This window comes from Centruroides vittatus, unplaced genomic scaffold, assembly GCF_030686945.1.
Source record: "Centruroides vittatus isolate TY-2023 unplaced genomic scaffold, ASM3068694v2 contig_347, whole genome shotgun sequence".
NCBI classification, from domain to species: Eukaryota; Metazoa; Arthropoda; class Arachnida; order Scorpiones; family Buthidae; genus Centruroides; species Centruroides vittatus.
The window spans coordinates 2,346,482-2,370,210 of NW_027122171.1; the positions used below are offsets into that span (position 1 = coordinate 2,346,482).

General features: G+C 31.2%; 1 protein-coding gene across 5 annotated transcripts in view; it reads left to right on the forward strand.

Annotated features, from left to right (window-relative positions):
- The window catches only part of LOC136974311 (AP-5 complex subunit beta-1-like), an 81,052-nt gene that overhangs the window by 15,287 nt on the left and 42,036 nt on the right, over positions 1-23,729 (forward strand). For 3 of the 5 annotated variants that reach the window (XM_067269157.1, XM_067269160.1, XM_067269161.1), the window contains exons 3-7: positions 7,519-7,642; positions 7,690-7,851; positions 8,635-8,774; positions 9,085-9,121; positions 19,201-19,353. In XM_067269157.1, coding sequence (XP_067125258.1) covers positions 7,519-7,642; positions 7,690-7,851; positions 8,635-8,774; positions 9,085-9,121; positions 19,201-19,353 — 616 coding nt within the window. The remainder of the gene's footprint in view (positions 1-7,518; positions 7,643-7,689; positions 7,852-8,634; positions 8,775-9,084; positions 9,122-19,200; positions 19,354-23,729) is intronic. The other 2 variants (XM_067269158.1, XM_067269159.1) reach the window with 2 other exon arrangements.

A 23,729-nucleotide genomic window follows, 5' to 3' on the forward strand; every position in this document is an offset into this window, starting at 1 on the left:
AAAGAGCATTAGCAAGTTTCTTCATTGATATAAAATTATTTGGTAAAGAATCCCATACATTTAATATAATATTTTTAATTTTTAGTGTGGGATCATTATTATCTGCACTACTTTCAGACATTTTTCCTTCTACTTCGGAAATCAAGTTTTCAAATTTATTTTTCCACACTATGCTGCTTTGAAATTCAACTAATTCCAATTCTAAATCATGGATACCTAGCCACATAAATTCGGTTAACTCCATTGTTACAAATTTCATTTTGTTTGGGTATAAAATAAAGTGAAATGTATTTTCCAAACTTTTAAATTGATTAAATCTCTCCTCAAAAGCTTGTTCTATTTCCTGTATAATCATTAAATTTTTTTAAATTGCATTTTCTTGAATGTCAGGCATATTTCCAAAATTATTGTGTTTTGAAAATTGTTTTTGTAATTATAAATAAACACAGCTTACTGGAATTATTTATCCGATAAATAACAATTTTTTTTTACGTTCCAGCAATATTCTATTTCGTAAAAACATTTTCAACTGCCTTAAGCAGCCATCTTCAGTTAACCAATACAAAAGAACATAGAATTATAAAAATAAGCACATGGAGTTCTAAACGTACGAAAATTAAATGAAATTCGAATGCGCTCACGCACATCGTCGGTAACGCGCTTACATGCTAAAAACGGCGTTTTTTTTATGATGTTCCGTCGGTAACGCACTTACACGCTAATAACGGTGTTTTTTTTTATGATGTTCCGTCTCTTTAACACATTGCTAGTCATTTTAGGTTATCAAAGAAAGACTTCCAAGCTATCGCCATTGACGATAGCTTGGAAGTCTTTCTTTGATAACCTAAAATGACTAGCCTTTTTGCGATAGCTTGGAACTTGGATAACCTAAATTGAAGCCTTTTGGCGATAGCTTGGAAGTCTTTCTTTGATAACCTAAAATGACTAGCAATGTGTTAAAGAGACGGAACATCATAAAAAAAAACGCCGTTTTTAGCGTGTAAGCGCGTTACCGACGATGTGTGTGAGCACATTGAATTTCATTTAATTTTCGTACGTTTAGAACTCCACGTGCTTATTTTTATAATTCTATGTTCTTTTCTATTGGTTAACTGAAGATGGCTGCTTAAGGCAGTTGAAAACGTTTTTACGAAATAAAATATTGCTGGAACGTAAAAAAAGGTTGTTATTTACTGTTTTTGTAATTGAGGAAAATATTTCATGATATTCTTTTCCAAATCCTTAGTAAAGATGTCAAGTTTCATCATAAATATTTTAATATTTTCAAACATCATTAAAACAATAGGTCTATTTTCTTGAAGTTTTTTATTCAGTTTATTAAAATGCTGAGTGATATAGCATAAAAACATTAAATCATTTAACCAATCTATATTTGAAAATTCCTCAAAACTATTGTCTTTTTCATTCAAAAAGAGCTTAATTTCTTCTAATGAAATGACAAACCAATTAAGAACTTGACCGCAACTGAGCCATCAAAGATTGTTGTATGTCAAAATCCCTGAGCAGTGGCACTCAATTTTCTCTAATAATTGTGCAAATTGTTGTTTATTAAGAGTTCTTGTATTTATAAAGTTGATTACTTTTATTACAACTGGCATTACATTGGAAAATGTTTTTAAACCTTGCTTTGCTCATAGAACTTGCTGGTGTATTATACAATGAAATTCAATCAGAGAATGTATAATATTTTGCTTAAGATACTGAATAAAACCAATGTTTATCCCCACCATATTGGGTGCACCGTCTGTTGTTATAGAAACAATTTTCTGTAGGTCAATATCCATTTCTTTAAATGCAATGTTAAATTCTTTAAAAATATCAAGACTGATACACTTCCCTTTCAACGTTATTAGTTTCATTAGCTCTTCTTTCATTATATTGCCTGATTTATATCGAGCGAAAACTGCTAATTGTGCATAACCATTTACATCATTACTCTTATCTAAAGCAATTGAATACATTTCTGCATAATTTAAGTCATTATGTATTTGCAAAAAAATATTTCTTTCTAATTCTATTACTCGATCTTTAATTGTATTGCGACATATTGGTAACTCATTTATATGCTTTAAAATCAAGTCTTTTTCTTTAAAATTGCAAATGCTCTAAAAATGCTTGTTTTACAAACTCTCCTTCTGAATGAGGTTTTCCATGGTGAGCAATGCAATGGGCAACTTGAAAACTAGCAGCTGTAATGTTATTTTTTGGAATTAAAAAGGGTTTAAAACACTGGTTTGTGAATGGTTCTCTTTTTTCTTTTGTAAAAATGTGTTCTTCTTTCTTCATCTGTTGAAAGGCTGAGACTAGAATGCAACTTTTCAAAATGTCTTTTTACATTGTATGTACAGTACATGAAGTGACTTTTTTGTTACAAATTACACACAAAGTTGTTTTATTCTTTTTAATCACACCATATTTATCAAACCATTGTTTGATATAGTCTGGAACTTGTATCATTTCATTTGTTTTTATTTTTTTAACTGCCAACATAGTACAGGGCTACAACTAAAAATATTTATATTTAGAATACAATAATTTGAGATGAAATTTCTTATTAATGTACCTGATATACATACATATGTAGATGAGGAACTTTAATAATAAAAAAATAATAATGTTGAATTATTAAACACTTCTAGACGCATATGACAAGGCTGCCATTTAGTTCAGCACTGGTACATCCCTGAGCTGGTACATCTCCCCATTCTATGATGCAACGAATATGTATGTGCGTCAAGTATATGACTAACTGTCATGAGTCATACACAGGTGCAATGATACAATAGAAAATCAGCTAGCCAATGTCCACTTGAAAATATCTACTATATAAAATTGAAATGGGCAGTTCTGTGACAGTATGCCAAAAATAGCCTCTAGGGCCCTAGCTATTATTTAAATTAACAATATAAATTCTTTTATATTTACTTAATATACTGAATTATACTGTAAAAATATAATTATTTTTATTTGTAATAGAAATTTATTAATTTATGAATTTATTATTTATACCATGAAATGACACCGCGCACATGCCCCGATGCCTGCATCTGTCCTTTAGACTGGTTTTTTTATAAATTCGACATTAGATATATATACTTTATTTTTTTAATATTTTTGATTGACTGTTCTCTATTTTATGATATAAAAAATAAGTTTATAACAAGTAAAACGGCAAGGCCATATTCGGGACAAGACTATGTCTCAGAGACTCACTACTAAACAGGATCACTTTGGCAGGTGTTGTTCTCATTCTCCAATCATCTTTGGTATTGTTGGTTTTGAGCGCAATCATCCAAACTTTGCCGGCCACAGCCACCACCACAAGATCTTCCATGATGCATTTTCATTGAAATTAACCTATCGAATGTTGAAAGTTCTCTCCGTTGCATGACGCCCCAGGTTGAATTTTTGTCAATGTGAAAATTTCCCATTTTTAAAAAAAATAATGGTGGCTATTGTATTGTTAGTGCAAAATATAAAAACAATTGCTAACGAAATATATATATATATTAATAAATATAAAAAGAAAAATAATTCCATTCTATTAAGTTAGTTTTAATATCAAATTATAACAACGTGCCATCTAGTTGCAAAAAGTTCTGATGATGAAACATCTCATCTGCAGTCAATCAATGCGGCGACCAGAAATATGTGGGGAATAACACAGGAGAGGTAAATGGGTTTTTCAAAGATTTGTTTGTCAAAATTCGATTTAGCAACATTCGCTTTTCAAACTTCCCAACGCACGTGTTTGTCAAAATTCGATTTCACAATATTCGTATTTCCAACTTACCAACGAGTAATGCATGTGCAAATCTCACACTACTGCCTGTTTGTAGAGAGTGTCATCATTTTGTATTTTTATTGTGTTTCAGTTCTCGGTCCCCTGACTAACTACGAGTCTGGTTTTTTTTATGCAGGCATGATTTCGGCACCTAATACTCTGTGCCAAATTTCAATTCCTGACATGTACTCCTTTATACCTCTAAGCTGATAAGACAGCAGGACATATGATTTTTATAAACAAGACATAGTCTTGTCAAAAATCAATGCATGGGTCATTTAAAAAGCTTGCATGGGTCAGTGTCTGACCTGTGGTCATAGGTTTGCCACTACTGGTCTATGGGGAGAAATGAAGCTAAGATTGATCATACCATCATGCTGTGGAGATATTTACCATGGTAATAACCAGGTCTAAGTGTGATACCAACTCAGACATCACCTGGGTTAACAAGATCTGCATTTGTGGGATAGGCAGAGGCTCACATTTGAAAAATGGGCCACAGTCTCCCTTGGCTACTGCAATGCCCTTGACAGTTGTGAGGAACCAACCTAGCCTTGGTGTTTTTGTGGCAATGCATCCATAAACCACAAAGGCTGGTAAACCACACCCACAGATGAAATGGGCAATGGAAATGAACGAGTTTATCATCCTTACTTACTATGCCATCACAAGCCGGAAACAAACATGACAGCATACAGGCAACAACTATACCATAGATTTACACAACAATGTCCTCATTTCACTGTCACTGAACAAAGGGTTTTTGATCAAAAATGAACAATTATACATAACAATCTTATCCCACACTTGAACTTATCAAACAACACAGTGCTGATCAAATACATCAACAGACAGAAACATTTAACATTAATGAAAATTACATAACCTGCCAGGATAATTCAGCAACAAGCACTGATAATAGCACAAACACGACAACTACTACTATTGATACTACAGACACTTCCTCATCCATCACTGATAATGTAGACATAGATTTAGTTAATACTCTCTCACTTATATTTCAGAAAACACTCACTAAATATACAGGCACAGATCTCAAACAACGACCACGAATACCAAAAATCAACACGTCAAAGATAGTAGGAAAAACACTAAATTATGTAAACACACACTACATTCATTCAATTTCTACACTCTCAGACATTCATACATTAGTTTATGCTGGGGCAGTCACAGTAGTGACATACCATGGACTGAAAATACAATCGCAGACAGATACACACAAAACACAGTTCTATCACAAGCCTGCCTGGCAGAGAAGAATAGAAACACAAATAAATGACATTAGACAGAAATTAGGCAGGCTGACACAATACACTAAAATCAACATAACACCCAAATTAAAGAAACGACTCAAAAACATTTTCAAGAAAATCAAAATACACAAAACATGACCATCCCAACACACATTACAAAATACATTGATACACTAAAACAAAAACTTGCAGCCAAAGCATTTAAATAATACAAAACATCCATGCCATGAAAACAACAAAATAAATTATTTGCAAACAATGAAAAACACTTTTACAGACAAATTAGTACCAAAACAATCACTAACAACATACACAGCACAGTGCACACCAACAGAAGAATTCACAAATTATTGGTCTTTTCTTTGGTCTAGTGCAGGTATCACCAAACTATGACCTGTGAGCCAGATCCAGCCTGTAAAGGTCAGTTCATCCAGTCTGCCACTGCACTGTGCCACAAATGAGCTAAAATATAATTATTTATATGAAAATATCATAGACTGTAGATGAACTTACTATGCAGAAAAAATTAAAATAAGTGTAAGTAAAAATGCCAAAATTGATCCAATCTGATTTTTGCCTTTGACAGTAATATACTTTTTAGGAAAATCTGTGAAATGTAAAATTTGGTGACTTTTTATGACTTTGAATATGAGAGCGCTTTTTGTGTATGAACCTGCAATGAAGTTTTAACAAAAGTGATTACGAGCTTGCTGCAGCAATTGTATTCATGTATTGGTAAATAAATATATTGGTTTACTTTATTTTTGTGTATTCAGTATACTATATTAAACAAAATGGTTATGCAATCCATGCTCATCATTCTCTCAGATATCTGGCCTGCTGTGAAAAAAGTTTGGTGTCCTCTGGTCTAGTGCTGTCTCACAAAATTCTGATGTAGACTGGACAAGGAGAACAAAAACTTGCACAACATACCAACTATGCCCTGTGCTGAAACCAGGTGTCTTTCCATTTTGTGTTCTGTGTTCTGTTAACAGAACACAAAATGGGAAGACACCTGGTGTAGACAACATTCACAATTTCTGGTATGAAAAAGTTTACATTACTGCACCAGGAACTAGCTAAACACCTAACACACATCATCATCAATCCACAAGACATGAGAAAATTTCTTACTCAGGACATCACTTACATAAAACCTAAAAATGACAATACCACACAATACAGACCAATTACATGTCTTTCAACACTCTACAAATTATTGACATCCTGTATCACAAACAAAATATACAAACATGTTCAAGAACACAATGTTCTTGTGGAACAACAAAGAAATCACACAGATTGAAAATAACAGTTAGGCCAGGAACACACATGCGTAAAACTATGTGGCAGAAAACTGAATCAGAAATCAGCTTTCAGTTCAGTTTCTGTTTTATGCTTTTATGCCAGAATACACATAAGTAAAAATTCTGGTTGAATAGGAAACACCACTGCCACTAACAGTGCTAATTTTATTAATGTTTTCCTCTCATATATCTATCCCTTTGTACCTTCCATTTTTTTCTCCGCTTCCTCTGCTATAATATAGAAAATTTAAATTAATAGACTTGTATTCTGTATTCAAATAAAGAATGCATGATCTAAATACTGGGCCTATATATCAATTCTACTAGACTGACCTGTTATTTGAAGTTTTGCACCTATAGCCATCCATAAAAGTTGTTTAAATACAGTGTCTTTATATATGACACTGATATGGTAGAACGGATTCGAGAAACCTCTCTATTTCATTTATTTTTTGTTTTTTCGAGACCATCACAATTATAGGGTTAACCATTATTGCCACTATTGTTAGAATAAAAACCACATGTCTACTTTGACGTCACAGAAAAGACCTCTTTATTGGAGGAATTTTGGCGTAAAAATTTTACAGCATAAAAAGTAGAGACATGCTCTACTCTTTTTTCAGTTTTGTTTCAGCCAAAATTTCAGAAAAATTTTTACGCTTTCTGTTTTATGCTAGATTTTACATGTGTGTGTTCCTGGCTTTACTCATAGATTCAGTCATTCTACAGCAATCACACAAACAATGCAGAAACATGCACATGGCATATATAGACTACAGAAAAGCATTTGACAGTGTTCCACACAGTTGGCTGCTACATATTCTATACAAGTACAAAATACATCCATTACTCATTGCATTATTCCAAAACACTATGCAGCACTGGAGAACAACACTAAATTTCAGGATTTAAAGTTGTTGATGATGTCTGTTTAAAATGGAAGAAAATGTTTGTTTTCTTTAGAATATATTTGTTTTTTGTTAGTTATAAATGTCTAGTTGTGTTTATTATTTTCAAATTATTATTAAATTTGTTTAATCAGAGTGATTAATCACTCTGATTAAATAAATTTGTTAAATAGATAATTAGATTATTATTAATTCTAAACATTAAACTTTTTCTCTTAAAGATTAGAACAAATTGTTGGATCTCTGACTACATTATATCTAGACAATCAAAAAACTATAAGCAGAAGATTAAAATGTCAACTCTTAATAACCATAGTGACTATTATTCTAAATCATGAAATGCTGGTAAGTTCTTTAATTGTAAAAGTGGAAAGATAATTTTATGTAGATAGGAAAAAAATTGTATATTTCAGGAAGAAAACTCATCTTTGTTTGGATTACTGTTACAAATAAAAGATTTTTTAATTCAAATAGTAATTAATAAAACCAAAAGAAATCCTGTTGTTTGTGCAATTGCATGTAAATGTCTTGAAGAAATAGAGCAGTTTTTCCCAGTAAGTTTTTTAATGTTAAATTATATAATGCTTTTTATGTTAGATATGTATTTAAATGATCATAATTAGAGTATAGATAAAATATTTTATTGTTTAAGATCATAAAAGTCTACCATTCTGACAGCTCTATCTCTTTATTATTCTATCTACATCATTACTAACACTATCACTAGTGCTTTTGAAATGGAAAATAAAGTAACACAGAGAACATTTGAATTTAACTTCTTTCAAAAATTTAGAAGAAAATAAAGGCTATAACTAGCTAAATGTAATTTAGCTAAAGTTATAGCCTGAAATAATCTGACATTAATGATTAGATTAATATAGAAGTTTAGGTTTGGTTATTCATAAAAAATTTAAAGCACAATATAAATTGTAAAATATAAAATTTAAAATGAAAAAAAAAATTATTACATTGCTTTATTTATTTATTTACAAAAATACAGTAGCTATTAGCAATAGCTCCTGTATTTTTGCAAATAAATAAATAAAGCAAATAATAAGCAAAATATACTAAATAAGCTATATTGATGTTATAGTATATCAGTGTATATTTTACTATAAACTGATTTTTCAATAAGATTATATTGAGAAAGATAAGACTTTATTGAAAATTATGTACTTTTGTTCTATTTTGTTACCAGTACTAACCTTGATTAAAATAATTTTTTATTGCTGTTCAATTCAATATCCCTTATATTATCATTATGGCACAAACAATATTTCAAACTCCTAAGTATATATATTTCTATATGAGTATTAAAACTAATAATTGTATTTCAGGGAATATTATTTTCTGATGTAGAAAAAATTTTTATTTGCTGTCAGTGTGAAACTTCACCAATATTTCAATCTTACTCATCCCTTTTGATTCTTATCATTAGCCACATTACTCAAGCAAAATTTTCCATTACAGATAATAGGTAATAAATTTAATATGTTTATAATTCAAATAATGTATTTTTATATTGTATTTATACATTTTGTTTCCTTAAATTGTTATTATTTATTATTTAGTAATTATTAATAATTGAATGTAAATACAAAATTATCAAATATAATATAGCAATATTTATTGAGAATTATTAGATATATAGCTGATTAGTCATAGTAAATTATAGAAATTTAATTAACTCTTACATTTCTTTTAATAAGTTATATCTGGAAATTTATAATTTGAATAGAAAAGCTAACAACAATAGAGTGTCTGTTTGATGATTTTTCTATTTGCAGTATACAAGAAAATTCCAATAATGCTGAAAAACAGAAGGTAATATATATTTATTTAATTATTCTAAAATAATAAGAACTTATAAAGTTTTTAAATAACTAATTACAAATATAATATCTTGCCATGAGATAATTATGATTGGCTTATCTAATTTGATCCAAGTTTGTTTGTGATTATTTATAGATTACCAATGTATCACACATTGAATTTTAATACTCTAATTTTAATAGCAAAACAGAAGAATGCCGAAAATTTCTCATAGGAATAATGTTATTAAAATATTCCATTCTTGTCTTTTTTTAATTTGTAAATTTACAAATTAATCTTCACAGAATTTCTTTAAATTTTTATCCCACAAATAATTTAAAACTAAATTAATAAAAGGTATTAAAGTTTTTTTATTGTTAAAATCTTATTTTATTTTAGCAAGACATTGTCTTATTACATATTGAATGTTTTTAAAAAGCAAATGTTATACAATAATAAATGCTGTTAAAACTGAAATTTCTGAATCAGTTTAAAACATATGGTAATGTTGATTTGAATATCAAAACTTTAAGTTTTAACTACATTACAAAAGATGCTAAAGGTCAGTTTTCAAATTAGTGTTTTTGAACATATATCATATTTTAAGTACAGAGTGGTTTAATTAAACTGATACTACTAAGAGAATTCTAGAGCAAAATTTACTGAACATATCATAATGAAATTTTCTATTAAGCTATTAGGAACATGGAATGGGGAAGCCATTTATGACAAAAAAATTTTTAGTGCCTAGTTCTTCATTAGAGAAAGAAATGACACTTTGATGAATATAACAGCAATATGTGTTTACTTGAATGGTTTCAAAAACTTTGTTCATTATGTGAACTCTAAACCAATGACATGTTGAAAACATAGCACAATATGGTGGTTGCACTCAGAATTTTTATTGAAATGGCAGAAATAGTCCATATTATGTTTGCCTTAAGTTTGACTAGGGATTTTACAACTCTCTGATAGACTTATCTTTAAGGTAATTCCAGAGCCAGAGATTACAGGTTTAAATTCTGAGAATGTGGAGACAACATGGGAAACATTTGGTGATATTACAGTCTTCACTAAAGGTGAAGAATTTCTTTAACTGGACCAGTAATATGCAGAAGAATTTCATTATACATAAGGATTGTAGTGTCTAAATGCTGTCTTTCTAGCAAGGCAGAAATCGTGTCATTGGTAAAGTTGACACTATCAGGTATTTATAGCATTACACCTTACCAACCCTTTCACTGTAATGTTTTTTTTTAAAAAAGTCCTAGAATAAAGTTAGAAGCCATTACAGATTGTTATGTAATCAGAATACAATAGTTTGTTAACCATGAGATGCATTTTCCAGAACCCCATACTTCTGCAGTTGTGTCTATTGACTGCCCTGCTAGAATGACATGAGCCTCGTTAATATACAAAACTCTAAAGCCAAATTTCATTGATCCATTTTTGCAAGATAAAAGTTTGCAAAATGAATTGTATGGAGGTCTTGAGACTTTGTTACACAAAATGGATCATGTAGGAGTTTCAGTCAAGAATGTATGCAACACTTTGCAAACATTTGATCATGGCAGTGGCAATTGATATATCATTCTCCAGCATTCATGAACCATTATTTGCTGCATTAGTTGTTATAGCATTTGTAATATTTCTAACTAATTCTGCATCAACTAGATACTGTCCTCTCAGACACCACACCTAAATCACCCTTTGCTTCAAATTTCAAAATTGTTTTCTAAACTTGTAATTGTAAAAACCTTACTGTTCTTAAATTCTAATATTATTGTTAATTGTCTACTTGGACTTTATTTATTAATAGGACTTTATACTGGTGTTTAAAGATTGGCACAGTAATGAAAGTTAGTTCAGGAAAGAACAAAATTTCTTTATTATATCACCTGTAGTAATAAATTCTGTACACATATTATACGTGTTTCGGGCTAGCATGCCCCTCATCAGCAGTATTACTACCAAACATGTAAATACATATTCCAATCCCGAGTATGAATGGAATTTCTCGTTTCACAATTAAACATTTCGATCAAGGTTTCGCTTGCCACCATTCAACAGTGTTATAACAGTATTAATAGGACTTTATACTGGTTTAAACACCAGTTCTATTAATAAGTAAAGTCCAAGTAGACAATTAACAATAATATTGTTTTCTAAACTCTTTCTAGATATTGGTCTTTTTCTCAAACAGTGATATTTACTTAGAATGACAAATGCATTGCTACCATTTTGTAGAATAAGAGGTCAAGTTCTTTTATGTCCACAGTCATGATTATGGTTAAACAGATTAATAGCATTTGATATCATTTCTCTTTTTTTTTTTTTATAATCTGGGACAGACTTTGTAACTTTCATAAGTTTACAAATAAGCAGAATTCATCAGTGTCATTTTTCCTCCAGTGGAGAACTTGGAACTAGAAATTTTTTTTGTTGTAAATGGCTTTCCAACATTCCCAATAGCATAAATACAAAATGTGATTGAAATATGTTCATCAGATTTTGTTCTGGAATTTTTTAATTCAGTTTAATGATAACCACCCTGTATTTTGCAACCTTAATTAACTAAAGCAGGTGGTAGAATATTTAAAATTATCATCATATTTAAAGCATATGCAGACTAATTTACAAATTAATAAACATGAAAAAGGAATTCACAAAAATTTTCATATATTTTGGAAATATTTTTATTTAAAATTTGTCAAAGATTATCCAGTATTTTATCATAATGATTAGCAGTAATCTTAGGACATGCTTCAGTTTATAAGAATGACATTAATATAAGAATGAGGATATATAATGTTATTGTTCAAATAATGTGAAAAAAAAAGTTTTATATTACTGTTTATTCTTTATAGATAAGTCTATACTAGCATTTCTCAAACTATGGGTTGCAATCCAACATTGGGTCACATTAAAATTTTAATGGGTTGCGAAATGATACTACCTTCCACAGAAATGCTCGTAAAACTTGTTTTACTGAAATATTCTCTAAGAACTAGGAACAATAGATGTATTTGTGAAGTACTGAAAATTTTTTAACAACTTTTTCTTACAATTATTATTCTCATTTAGTAATAAAGTTAAGATTATAGAATGCATATACAGTAGAGTGTTGTTTATCCGAAAGCCGATCAACCGAAACATTGGTTAACTGAAAGCGTTCCAGCTGGCAAATTTAAATATCCACTAGTGCTGTGGCACTGCCATCTTTAGCTATGTCTTGGGCTACTCCAATATTATTTTTGTTGGTGTGTGTTTTAGCTGGCAGCACTGGCACTTTTGTGTGGCGTTTTTCTGAGGACTGTATGTTGGGACGTGTGTCATGCTAAATTGAAATTCATTTCCATCGGGGACATTAATTTTGGATCTGTGAATTTTATACTTGTAACAGTTCATGCTGTAGTTGTTGTACCATTTGCAATGGCAACTAAACATAAATGCATTGTTCTCAATATTTCTGATAAACTTAAAATAATAGATCAGTTGAAGTGTGGTGCTAGTGGATCAAGCTTAGCACAGAACTATGGAGTTGGAATTTCCACAATATCAGACATTAAAAAGAACAGTGATGCCATTAAAAAATTTGTGACTAGATTAACTTCTAAAGTATAATTTTTTTGTTTTTATATTTTTCGATATATTTATTTTGTTTGTACAAAATAAAGAGATAATTTATAACGATACAATAACCACAATTATTATTTTAAAAAATTTACGTTAGGCTTAATTACGACGAAAATTTAACGCAAAGTGACAAACAATGGAGAAAAATTGAAACATAGGATAAGTTAATATGTTTTTTCGTACATAATTGGTTATCCAAAAAATAAGTTATCCGAACAACCCCAGTCCCCAATTGATTTGGATAAATGACACTCTGCTGTATATGAAATTGATTTCTCTTTTCTGTTTTGAATAACATCAAAGGTTAATGTGTACCTAGGTGGCCAAGACGGCGGACCTTCCGGTAATCTCGATCCAGGTTACTTAGTGACGTCAAGATGGCGGCCATCTTGACTGCGATTTACGATGGAGCAGATGTGATCACGTGATTTGCTCCGCGATTTATTAAATACTAAATCCCGATTTTAGAATTTAAGGATTTTGTTAAAATAATTACTATTTCGAAATATTAAAAAAAATAAATAAAAATAAACGATAATTATATAATGTTATTACTTACTCCATTGTGCATGCTGCTGTTCCTCTCTTTTTTTTCGATGCTTGGTTTGGACAGGAATTGATACCGTTTGACTACTTGTCTTTCTGTTCTTCTTTCTTTCATTCCTACTTTTATCCTAATCATCATCGGTAATATCGCATTCCTTTCTTTTCTTCACCTTTTCTTCGACCACCTTTTTTACTTTTTTCTGAATATTAGAAACTGGGGCTGCAGGGACTGTCTTGGGTTCTTTTTTTAGCGTGATTTCGGAACGATCGTTTACTTGACAGATAAAACAGCTCTTGTCTTCTCAACATATTCCCCCTACAACCCATTTCGTACTTTTTAGTTTGCGGCCTTTTTCATATTTTCGTTTACATATGACAGTCTCGTTGATTTCGATGATTTTCTTCAGACCTCCGATTTTAAACGACGTAATATTGTGCAGAGCAACTAGCACAATAAAACATATATATGGTTGGACCAGTCGACAGCAGCCTTATTCGAAATGCCTACAGCAATAGCCGAGGTAATCGAAGAGCATTCCAATGCAATGTAATGCCATATAAAAAAAAAAAAAAAGATTCTACTCCACGATATTTTTCCACATTTACCTTTAAAGGTTCCTTCGAATGCAGAACTATTTCTTTGACATTTTTTGCATCTCATCACACACAAATCTCGGTCGTGTCGATAAAAAATTTGGCACGAATTCGAACAATTCTTACAAACACTTCCTTAATATGCTGTAATCCTAGACTCACCGCAAATTTAAAACCTTTATCGATTCTGGAGTCCATACCTAATTCAGAAAATTCCGATTCGAGCACTCGATAGAAATCATGGGCGGTGCACACTGCCCAAAACTCTTGGGAAGAAATATCGAAAGAACTCATAACTAACCAATTAATATTAAACAAAAAACTTCGAAAAGAAAAAAAATTACGTCTAAAGTCAAAAATCAATCAAATCAACACAATTATCACACCTGTTACCACTTTCCGCCGATAACTCTACACGAAATGCGTTGTTACTATTAATTTGCATATCACAACGTGATAGTCCGCAGCTCCCTCCATCTTGACGTCACTAAGTAACCTGGATCGAGATTACCAGAGGTCCGCTATCTTGGCTACCTAGGTACACATTAACCACATCAAAATAAATATTTTATGTAAGATCATAGTCACAAAGCCATTTAAGTTGCAATGGTTTTGAAAATATTTCCTTGTTTATTCAAACTTTTAGGTTTATTATCATACATAACAATAAATTATGAGAAATAGATAGTGGGTGAATTTTAGCACAAATGGCTCAATAAAGAATTAGTAAAGAATTTTTTTGTGTATACAGGTATCCCTTGCTTAACGTGCAAAATTAATTGTGACACTCACAACAAAAATGAACCTGTTACCAGTGTGTATCTTGTAAAAAATTGTCTCACAAATGTTTTCAAACTGTATAAAGTTCCTCAGGTGGAAATGGAACTCTTGAAAAAATAGAACAGGAGATTTCAAACCAAAAAATTGCCGAATTTCATTGTGACAGACATGCACTGTTGTGGCTGGATGTTAGTTATTAGCGATATATGTCTATGAGGAGTTGCCAGGCTGGTGAAAGGTTGAGCTCCTCTTTTTGGTTGATGCATGTATTTGGTTGGAAGCTATGGCTATACATAATGGTTGGAAGCTATGGCTATATATAAAATGAGCCATACATTTGTATGGCTCATTTTATATATAGCCATAGCTTCCAACCATTTTATGTGCTCTGGGTGGAGCATGGTTTTGATGATTTTAGCTTTGTTGAATTCTGCCTCAACATCCTGATCTGATGCATATATACTTAGGGCCATGTAGTGAGCCTTCTGTGTTGTAGGTCTGATTGGTGTTCCTTCAACCTGGTCTTTAACGAGTGCTTGGTAGAACCAATGTAAATGAGTTCTGTTACCCATTAGAGTTATAGAGTATACGCCGTACATTCTGTTGAGATCTGGGGGGTTTTCCCATTTTTTAGGATGTCGGCTACTGTAGGACCTCTACTATATATTATCTGCATCTGTTGTTTCTTGGCTATTTCTCCATATACTTCTCTAACATATGGGTTGAAGGTGACAGGGAATCTTGTTAGTTCGTTTTGGTTGGCGCTAGCCTTTGCCTGTACTGTGGATGTGTTTCTTTGACGATGTTGTCTGATTATACGTTGAAAGGGTACCCATGCTCTGTTGCAACTTTTCTAAGATAAGTCAATTCAGTGTCCAGAGCTTGCGTTGTGGAGAAGTGGGAGATTGCTCTTCTTACCAGGGTTTAGTTGTGACAATCCCTTTTTTTACACAGCAGAAATTTTAATTAACATGTCTTTAACAGTCATCTTCACTTAACATAGATATGTTTTTCTTAGCAAATAAAGTATTGGCAAATTTGCTATTTTCATTTATTAAAATAAAAATATTTGCTACTAACCGAAAATTTGTTTTAGTGGGTGGTAACTGTTCGGTCAAGTACCGAGGTACCACTGTATTTAATTAATGCAATTTTTATATATGTGGTAGCATTGAGGAATTAATTAATCATGTTAATCAAGGAATATCTGTATGCAAAATGAAATTGACAAAATCTTCATACAATCTGAAAAGTACATTTTAAAAAAAGGGTTCATTAAGTTTATAAAAAAAAAACCTGTAATATTTTTCAAAGTACAATAGATTCCTGAATAATTTGAAACAGTCTGTTTTATTTACAATCATCAGTTTTAAATTTTTTAATACTTAAATTTTAATAATAAAAACTGAAATAGAAGTAAGTTATTTGGTACAAATTGAAATTGACCCAAATCCTTCTTAATAGAACTCAATGTTTCATTTTACACAGAAATTATTGTTAATAATGCATAATTTTGTTTCATTTATAATAAACAGTAACTCCAGTTTACCAAGTTTTTAAAAAATTTTATATTATAAGCATTGGGTTGTGGAATCATTACTAACAAATATATTGAATCACATCAACAAAAAGTAAGTTGAGAAATGCTGGCCTATACTACTACTACTTTTTAAATGTATTATTTTTATTAAAGATGAAAATATTATTTAAATTATATAAACACAGATGCTTTCCTACTTATGAACAAGTTAAATTCCCAAGGTTTTGCCATAAGTCAAAAACTAACTTAGAAAGTACCTTTGTACACAGAATAACCACATATTGTTAATGTTTGATACTTTAATGTAGGAAAAATTACACTCATTTAACCTCTCTACTGCTTAGTAACATGTGTTTCAAACAGTTTTCTTTACCTAACTCACTTAGTTTTATAATGTCAAGTTTAGTTTCCACAGTAATAGAGCAACATTTCTTGCATTTATTTCTACTGTTAGATTTACTATTATGTTTTGAATTTACTTTTTGAAACACTAATTTTAAAAGTTTATACAAATTGCAAACAATAGCGAAAAACTACCATTACTTCAACATTACTGACTTTGATGCGACCTCACGAGCAGCAATGGAATGTCAGAATTAATGCAAAAATAAAAAATTACGATTAATACAAATTTAAATAAACATGGAATTATCTATTAAACATTTATTATTTATTACTGGCTAAAGACTGATTTTGACACCATCCCACAACTGGCAACTGACCCTCAGAATCCATGCAAATTTTAAATTTTAGTCACACAGTCAATTGTTGGTAAGTAGGCGAGTTCCTGTATGAGTTTACAATATACTAAATATATGGTTTCTAAGTATGATCAAATAAATGAAAAGTTTACTTTCAAAAACTTTTTCAGATATATTTTAATTCTTCAAGTAAAAATACAGAAGTTAATTAATGTTTAATAAATAAATATTGACTGTAATGCACATTGCAAAACAGAATTTTATAATGAGTAATTTTAATAAAATTAATTTTTAATTATAACATAGTAATAAAACATGAGTATGTGATAAATTACAAAAAAAAAAAAAATTCAAATACACTACTGGCCATTAAAATTGCTACACCAGGAAGGAATGCAAATAACAGAATGATATTTATTAGACACAAATATTATAGTAGGAAGAACAAGTAATTAAATTTTCAGGAAATTTGGAGGTATAGACCTTGAGAAATCAATATCCAGAGCAGTCACTTCTGGCAGCAATAACAGCACTTATCCGCCTAGGCATGGAGTCAGAGATTGGATGGCATGTATGGGTACAGCAGTCCATGCAGCTTCAATGCTATATTACAGGTTATCAACTATAGTGACTGGCAAGTGATGGTGTGCCAATTGCTTGGCAACCATGGACCAGACATTTTCAATTGGTGAGAGATCAGGAGAACGTGCTGGCCAGTGCAACAGTCGAACATGTTCTGTATCAAGGAAGGTCAGGACAATGTGGGCAACATGTGGTCGTGCATTATCCTGCTGAAATGTAGTGTTGTGGAGGCCTCAAAGATAAGGCAGAGCCACGGGCCCTTAACACATCAGAAATATAATGGCTGTTCTTCAAAGTGCTGGAAATGCGAACAAGAGGTGATCAAGATGTGTGTCCTATGGCATCCCATACCATCACTTCAGGTGATGGGTCAGTATGACAATGTCGAATGCATGCTGGCAATGTGCATTCTCCATGATGCTGCCAAACATGGATGTGGCCATCGTGGTGCTCTAACCAAAACCAGGATTCGTCTGAAAAGACGACGTGACACCATTCCTGCGTCCAGGTTCGTTGTTGATCGCATCATTGTACATGCTTCTGCCTGTGATGCAGCATCAGGATAGCCGAAGCCATTGTTGCCATGCTGATAGTCCATGCTGCTAGAAACATTGTCAAATTGTTCGTGCAGACACTTGTTGTCTTGCAAATGACCCCATTTTTGACTAAAGGTTCGAGACATGGCTGTATGATCCGTTAAGGCCACGTGGATAAGATGTCTGTCTTCTTGGTTGTTAGTGATGGGGGGCCGCTGAGATCCTGCACGGCATTTTGTATGACTGTTCTGAACCCATCGATTCCATATTCTGCTGACAGTCATGGGATCACGACCAACACAAGCAGCAATACCATGGTATGATAAAATGCAATCCCAGTAGTCTACAATTCGAACTTGAACAAAGTCAGACACGTGCTGGTAAGCATTTCTCCTTCTTACTTGAGACATAACAACAACGTTCTTACCAGAAAACAATGTTCAAATACAATTTCTATATGAGAAACCTGCTGTAAAATCTCTTCTTTTATACACATTATAGATGTCACTACTGCTGCCTACCTTGATGAATGCACTGAAAAGCTAATCGCTTGCATATCACAGCATGTTCTATCTATCATACAAATTTCATATGTGTGGTGTGTCGCCCTCCTGGTGTAGCAATTTTAACCTTTCAACAGTGGGATAGTCAGGTATGGTGCTACCCCAAAGTAGTGGAGAATAAACATGGGAAATTTTTACAGTATTTTTTCACACGTTTTTTTCTCATTACCGTTTTGGAAAAAGATTTTGTAAACAGTTATGTCTAGTAAAGAAAAGTCTTTTTTTTTATTGTTACATAATTCATTTTTTATGTGAATTTTTTTTGCGGTAGCTTTTGGCGATACCCTCAAAAGAATTTAACAGATATATCTGTCCCTCACCACTGCCACACAATCGCCCTTGACAGATATATCTGTTGGTCACTGCAGAGTGGTTAATGGCCAGTAGTCTACAAAATATGTATGATGACTTAAAAGTAAAATTGATCATTTTAAATATTTCTGTTTTGAGGAAAATGTTTGAGAGAAAAGAAATAAATGAAGGTACATTCTCTTCCTTTATTTTATTATTATAAAATAGTTTTTACATTATGTATTTTCCCCCCTTTACAATTATTTTCTGTATAAAAAAAAATATATTTTATGTTTTTAGTATAATAAATGTTTATTTTCAGTTATGCAGAAAGTCATCTGGTAATGAATTAGAAGTCTTATCAGCAGTAGTATTCATCATGGATTTAATACCTTTAATGACTACAATGACAAGTTATCATGTTATGAAACATTTAGTACAAATTGTGAAAGATACCCCTGATTTATTACCTATTGTAAGTCTAAATTTATGTTTATTATTTTATAAAAGATATATTTTGTAGGGCTACATCATTTTTTACTACCTGAAACATATTGTGAAATCTGGAAGTTAAGAACCTAAAAATTTCTGAATTATTTCACTCCTATTATAAACGGCTTAATCAACAACATTCCATACCCGGGAAATTGTTGACCCTCGACTGGCAACGATCGTCCCCTAACTGTCAACAAGCCGTTATTCCCTCGGAGTAGGTAGATCAACTTGCACGATAGTTTACAACTTTGCACGGGATTTAAATAAATGACTAGTTCGGACGCTAACGAACGTCCAAACTAGTCGTTTATTTAAATCCCGTGAACACCTATGGCCCTAATTGCGATCCGTTATTGATCACGTGACAGGTTTTCCCATCAAAAACCTATAAAAGACGCTTCCTTCCCCTTTAAAAGGGCTCTTTGATCATCTCTCGAGTACGATGTACACTGCGCCATCCGCCGGACACACAAAAGTTTCTAAGTTCTTTTAGTGCCAGTGTCCAACTACGACTCCATTCACTGGACTCCGTCTATTACGGAATCTATAGAGGTTTCCTAAAGTTCTAAAGAATTCTACAGTTTTAAGTGCCCGTCTATGACAGTCTACAACTCCTTTTACCGGATTCCGTCTATTACGGATTTGTTAAAGAGGTATGAATAAATATTTGTAAACTCTCTCTCTCCATACCCCCTTTTTGTATATGAGGGTGACGTGTATTTTCGTTTCGCTTTTAATAAAACTTGTTTTGTTATAAAATGGTGTCTTTCTTGACTGTCGGCTTTGCCTTATCGTCGACCCCATCCTTTCTCCTCACTCACTCGCGTAACACGTAACGCGCCGTCAATGTAACAGCCATCCTTGACAAGTGGGTCGCCGGAAAGGAAGGTACGACCAAGGCCGTCTAGATGTACAGGCCGTAATACTAGTTGAGTGACGTCATATGCTGGGGCCGTGTTAGTTTATTACGTACTCCATTTACATTTTATTCTAGAGGTATATCTCATAAATAATACACCATATTTTATTGCAATTGTATATATATTGTTCAATTCAATATTTTAACATTTTATCAATCATAATTATTTAAATAGGTGTTTAAAAAATTATTAAAAAAATTATCAATTCGTGCTTATATGTTAAATTTTATTAAAAGTTTAAACTGAATAAATAAAACAATTTTAGTTACAGAATATTTTACATGTTTATTATTTACAAAGCTGTTTATAATCAATATTAACGTTACTTTTTAAATGTCATTAACTTTCTAACCAGTTTCCTTTCTTTTAATTTATCATTTCTAATTTTGCAATAATTATTTATTAATATGTTGGACATTATTTCGACACAACATTTCATCAATTGAATTCTATCTTTCTTACAACTGCAAATATTATTTTGAAAATAAAATACATTATTTTCAACTAATTTATTCATTACTAAACTTACTAAAGCTTTTTTTCCATTTTTTAGTGCCAAAAATTCACATTCATAATCATTCAGAATGGTCTGAAATATCTGAAAGGTATTTATGCATATTACAACAACAAATTCTTGCGGCCATTTAAGACCACCTCTGTCAATTATCTTCAGATATTTTGCCAAATCATCATCTCTGCATTCATATTCTAGTGGAGAATCACATGCTAGTAATGATTTACATTGTTCACAAGAAGTTTTCTTAATTACTGAATATGCAACATATCCTGCAGTGTAAATAAGAACTGACATGTTTTGTTCTGTGATAATAATATCATCAGATTTTTCCATTATTCCTTCAAATGCTTCTTCAACATCAAAATCAAATTTATCCATCTCTGCACTATTAGCACAAGATTCAAGAAATGCTTTAATTTGAAAATTCCCAATTTTGGATGATTTCATATTTAGCAGGCTTATTAATTTCAATTTTCTTTCTGATTCAATAACTTCAGAAACAGAAATATGATAATTACTTCCTGACATCTGTCTATACTGTCCAAATCGAGCTTCCAGCATATCTGTCTGAAATTTACCCAATAACACATAATGTGCTCCAAGTTCATTTAATATAAATTCTATAAGTTCATACATTGCTTTAATTGTATGCTCTAATGCTTTTTGAGTTTCTACTGTTAATTTCCCATGTCGATTACTGGGCATTTGAGCAACCTGATGATTATAATTATTCCATATTTGGAGCCATTTAAACATGTCTTTTAAAAATAGAACTTTAAAATCTGAAGTATCTGTTATTGGTTCAGAAAATTTGTCTTTTAAAATTTTTCCTTTATGTGGATGTTTAACATTTACTATTTTCCACCATTTGGAGATTATATCTAGAAAGTAAGAAGTTTCCATACTGTTTTGTATTTGCTGTTTGATTCTCAAAGCAGCTATATTTTTTTCATCAAATATACTGCAAGCTAGTGCTACATTCTGTCTCTCTAACTTTGATGGATAAAGCACCTTCTTAGATAATTTTGGAGCTAATTTAACAGTACTACTTTCTTCTTGAAAATGTATTGTTTTTAGGCACTGCAAATTAGCAAAACATATGTCAGGAAGTGAATTATTATAATCAAATAAAACAGAATTTTGTAATGTAGGGAAAATAAATGTTTGCCTATTGTCATGCTGGTTTAACCAGTTGTTTCTGATATATTTTAATAAATGTACTGAATCAAATAATAATAATAATATTTTGTCTAATGGTGAATATGGATTCTGAATATTTGTTGTTAACAAACCATTACAAAATTTTTCAAACATTACACGATTAATTCTATTATCATCAGATATAATTGTTATCACTTTGTATCCACATTCTTTTAACAATTTTAACACACTACATGTCATTTCGTGTAATTTTATGCCAGTTAAATTTTTAACGGGAAATAATGCAACTACATCTTTGTTTTTGGAAAATACTGAAGATATCATAAAAACTTGCATTGTAGTTGCCTCGGTGTTTTCAATATTTTTTGACATGCCTTCAATTCGACCACCTTTGTACAGTAATTTGGGTTTGACATAAATCTCATCCAATAATAAATTCACAATGCATTCTTCCTTATTTAAAATTTTAGATTTTTCAAGCAGGTAAGTAATATGTGAATTACTTATTCCGGATTGATAATGACCTAAATCTATTACCATTTTTTTAAGATAAACAGGATGTGGCAGTATCAATATTGAGATATTTCGAATTAGTCTGTATGCTGCAGGATATGTGAAAAAAAACTTACAAGAAAACATCAGTGTTTCTGATGAGTATTTTGGCACTTTCATTGTAAGAAGATTTATTTGTTCACAAATAAAACTTATTTTCATTGAAAGACTGGGATTTGGATCAGTTTCTAGACATTTGGTAATCAAATTGGATGCATATTTCAATTTATCACTTATATCTGACTTATATGAATTCAAATGACTTATTAAACAATCAAACTTGCTCCATAGATCACATTTCATGCTATCACTTAATATCCACTTAAATTTTGATAGAGCAATCGAAATTTCATTTTGCCATATTTCAACAGATAAATCTTCCATAACTTTGATCCCAATAATAATTTTTGGACATTGTGTAACATCTATTTTTAAAAAAGAAATATATTGTAATGAATCCATTTCAGATGGTATTGTAATCCAATCTTCAGGAATTCTTTTCCTTCCAATTTTTTCTAACTCCTTAAAATTAATCTTATCTGTGGATAACCAATTTTTATACTTTTTTTCTGCTCTTTCAAGCAATTCAGTTGATCTTTCTTCTGGATTGTGTCTTTTTGTTGGAAGTATAGTAGATAAGTATGATGGCTGATTTGGAAATTTTGTAGGAAATGCATCCTTTTTTAGACTAGGATGTTTACATCGAACAGTGAGAACAGTACCATCATCACGCACTGCGCTATCTTCTCTAATAATAAACTGTTCATCAAAATGATGTATGCAAACTACAGAATTAGTACTTGGTTCAAAATCTTTTCTATGTATTGCTTTAATCCATTGTTTACATCGAACAGGATCTTTGGGAAAACTGAAAACATTAGTGTATTCCTTCTGTGTACCATAATTAGACGTACAACCAGGCACACAACATTTTCATGGCATCTAAAATTAAAGAAAATAATTTAAATTGCTATTTATAAATATACACATAAAAAAAATCTGAAAAAGTATAAAGTTTTAGTTTTAAATACATAAAATATATAGTACATTTGTATGCAAGGTATACAGTATATATGCATCTTATGTTAGAAACTGGTCTTTGTTTAAAAAATGTTAAATAAATTTAAATGTAATCAATCTGAATTGTCTCTATTGTATACATTATGGACATATGTACAGTAATCAATTACATTTCTATATATAAAT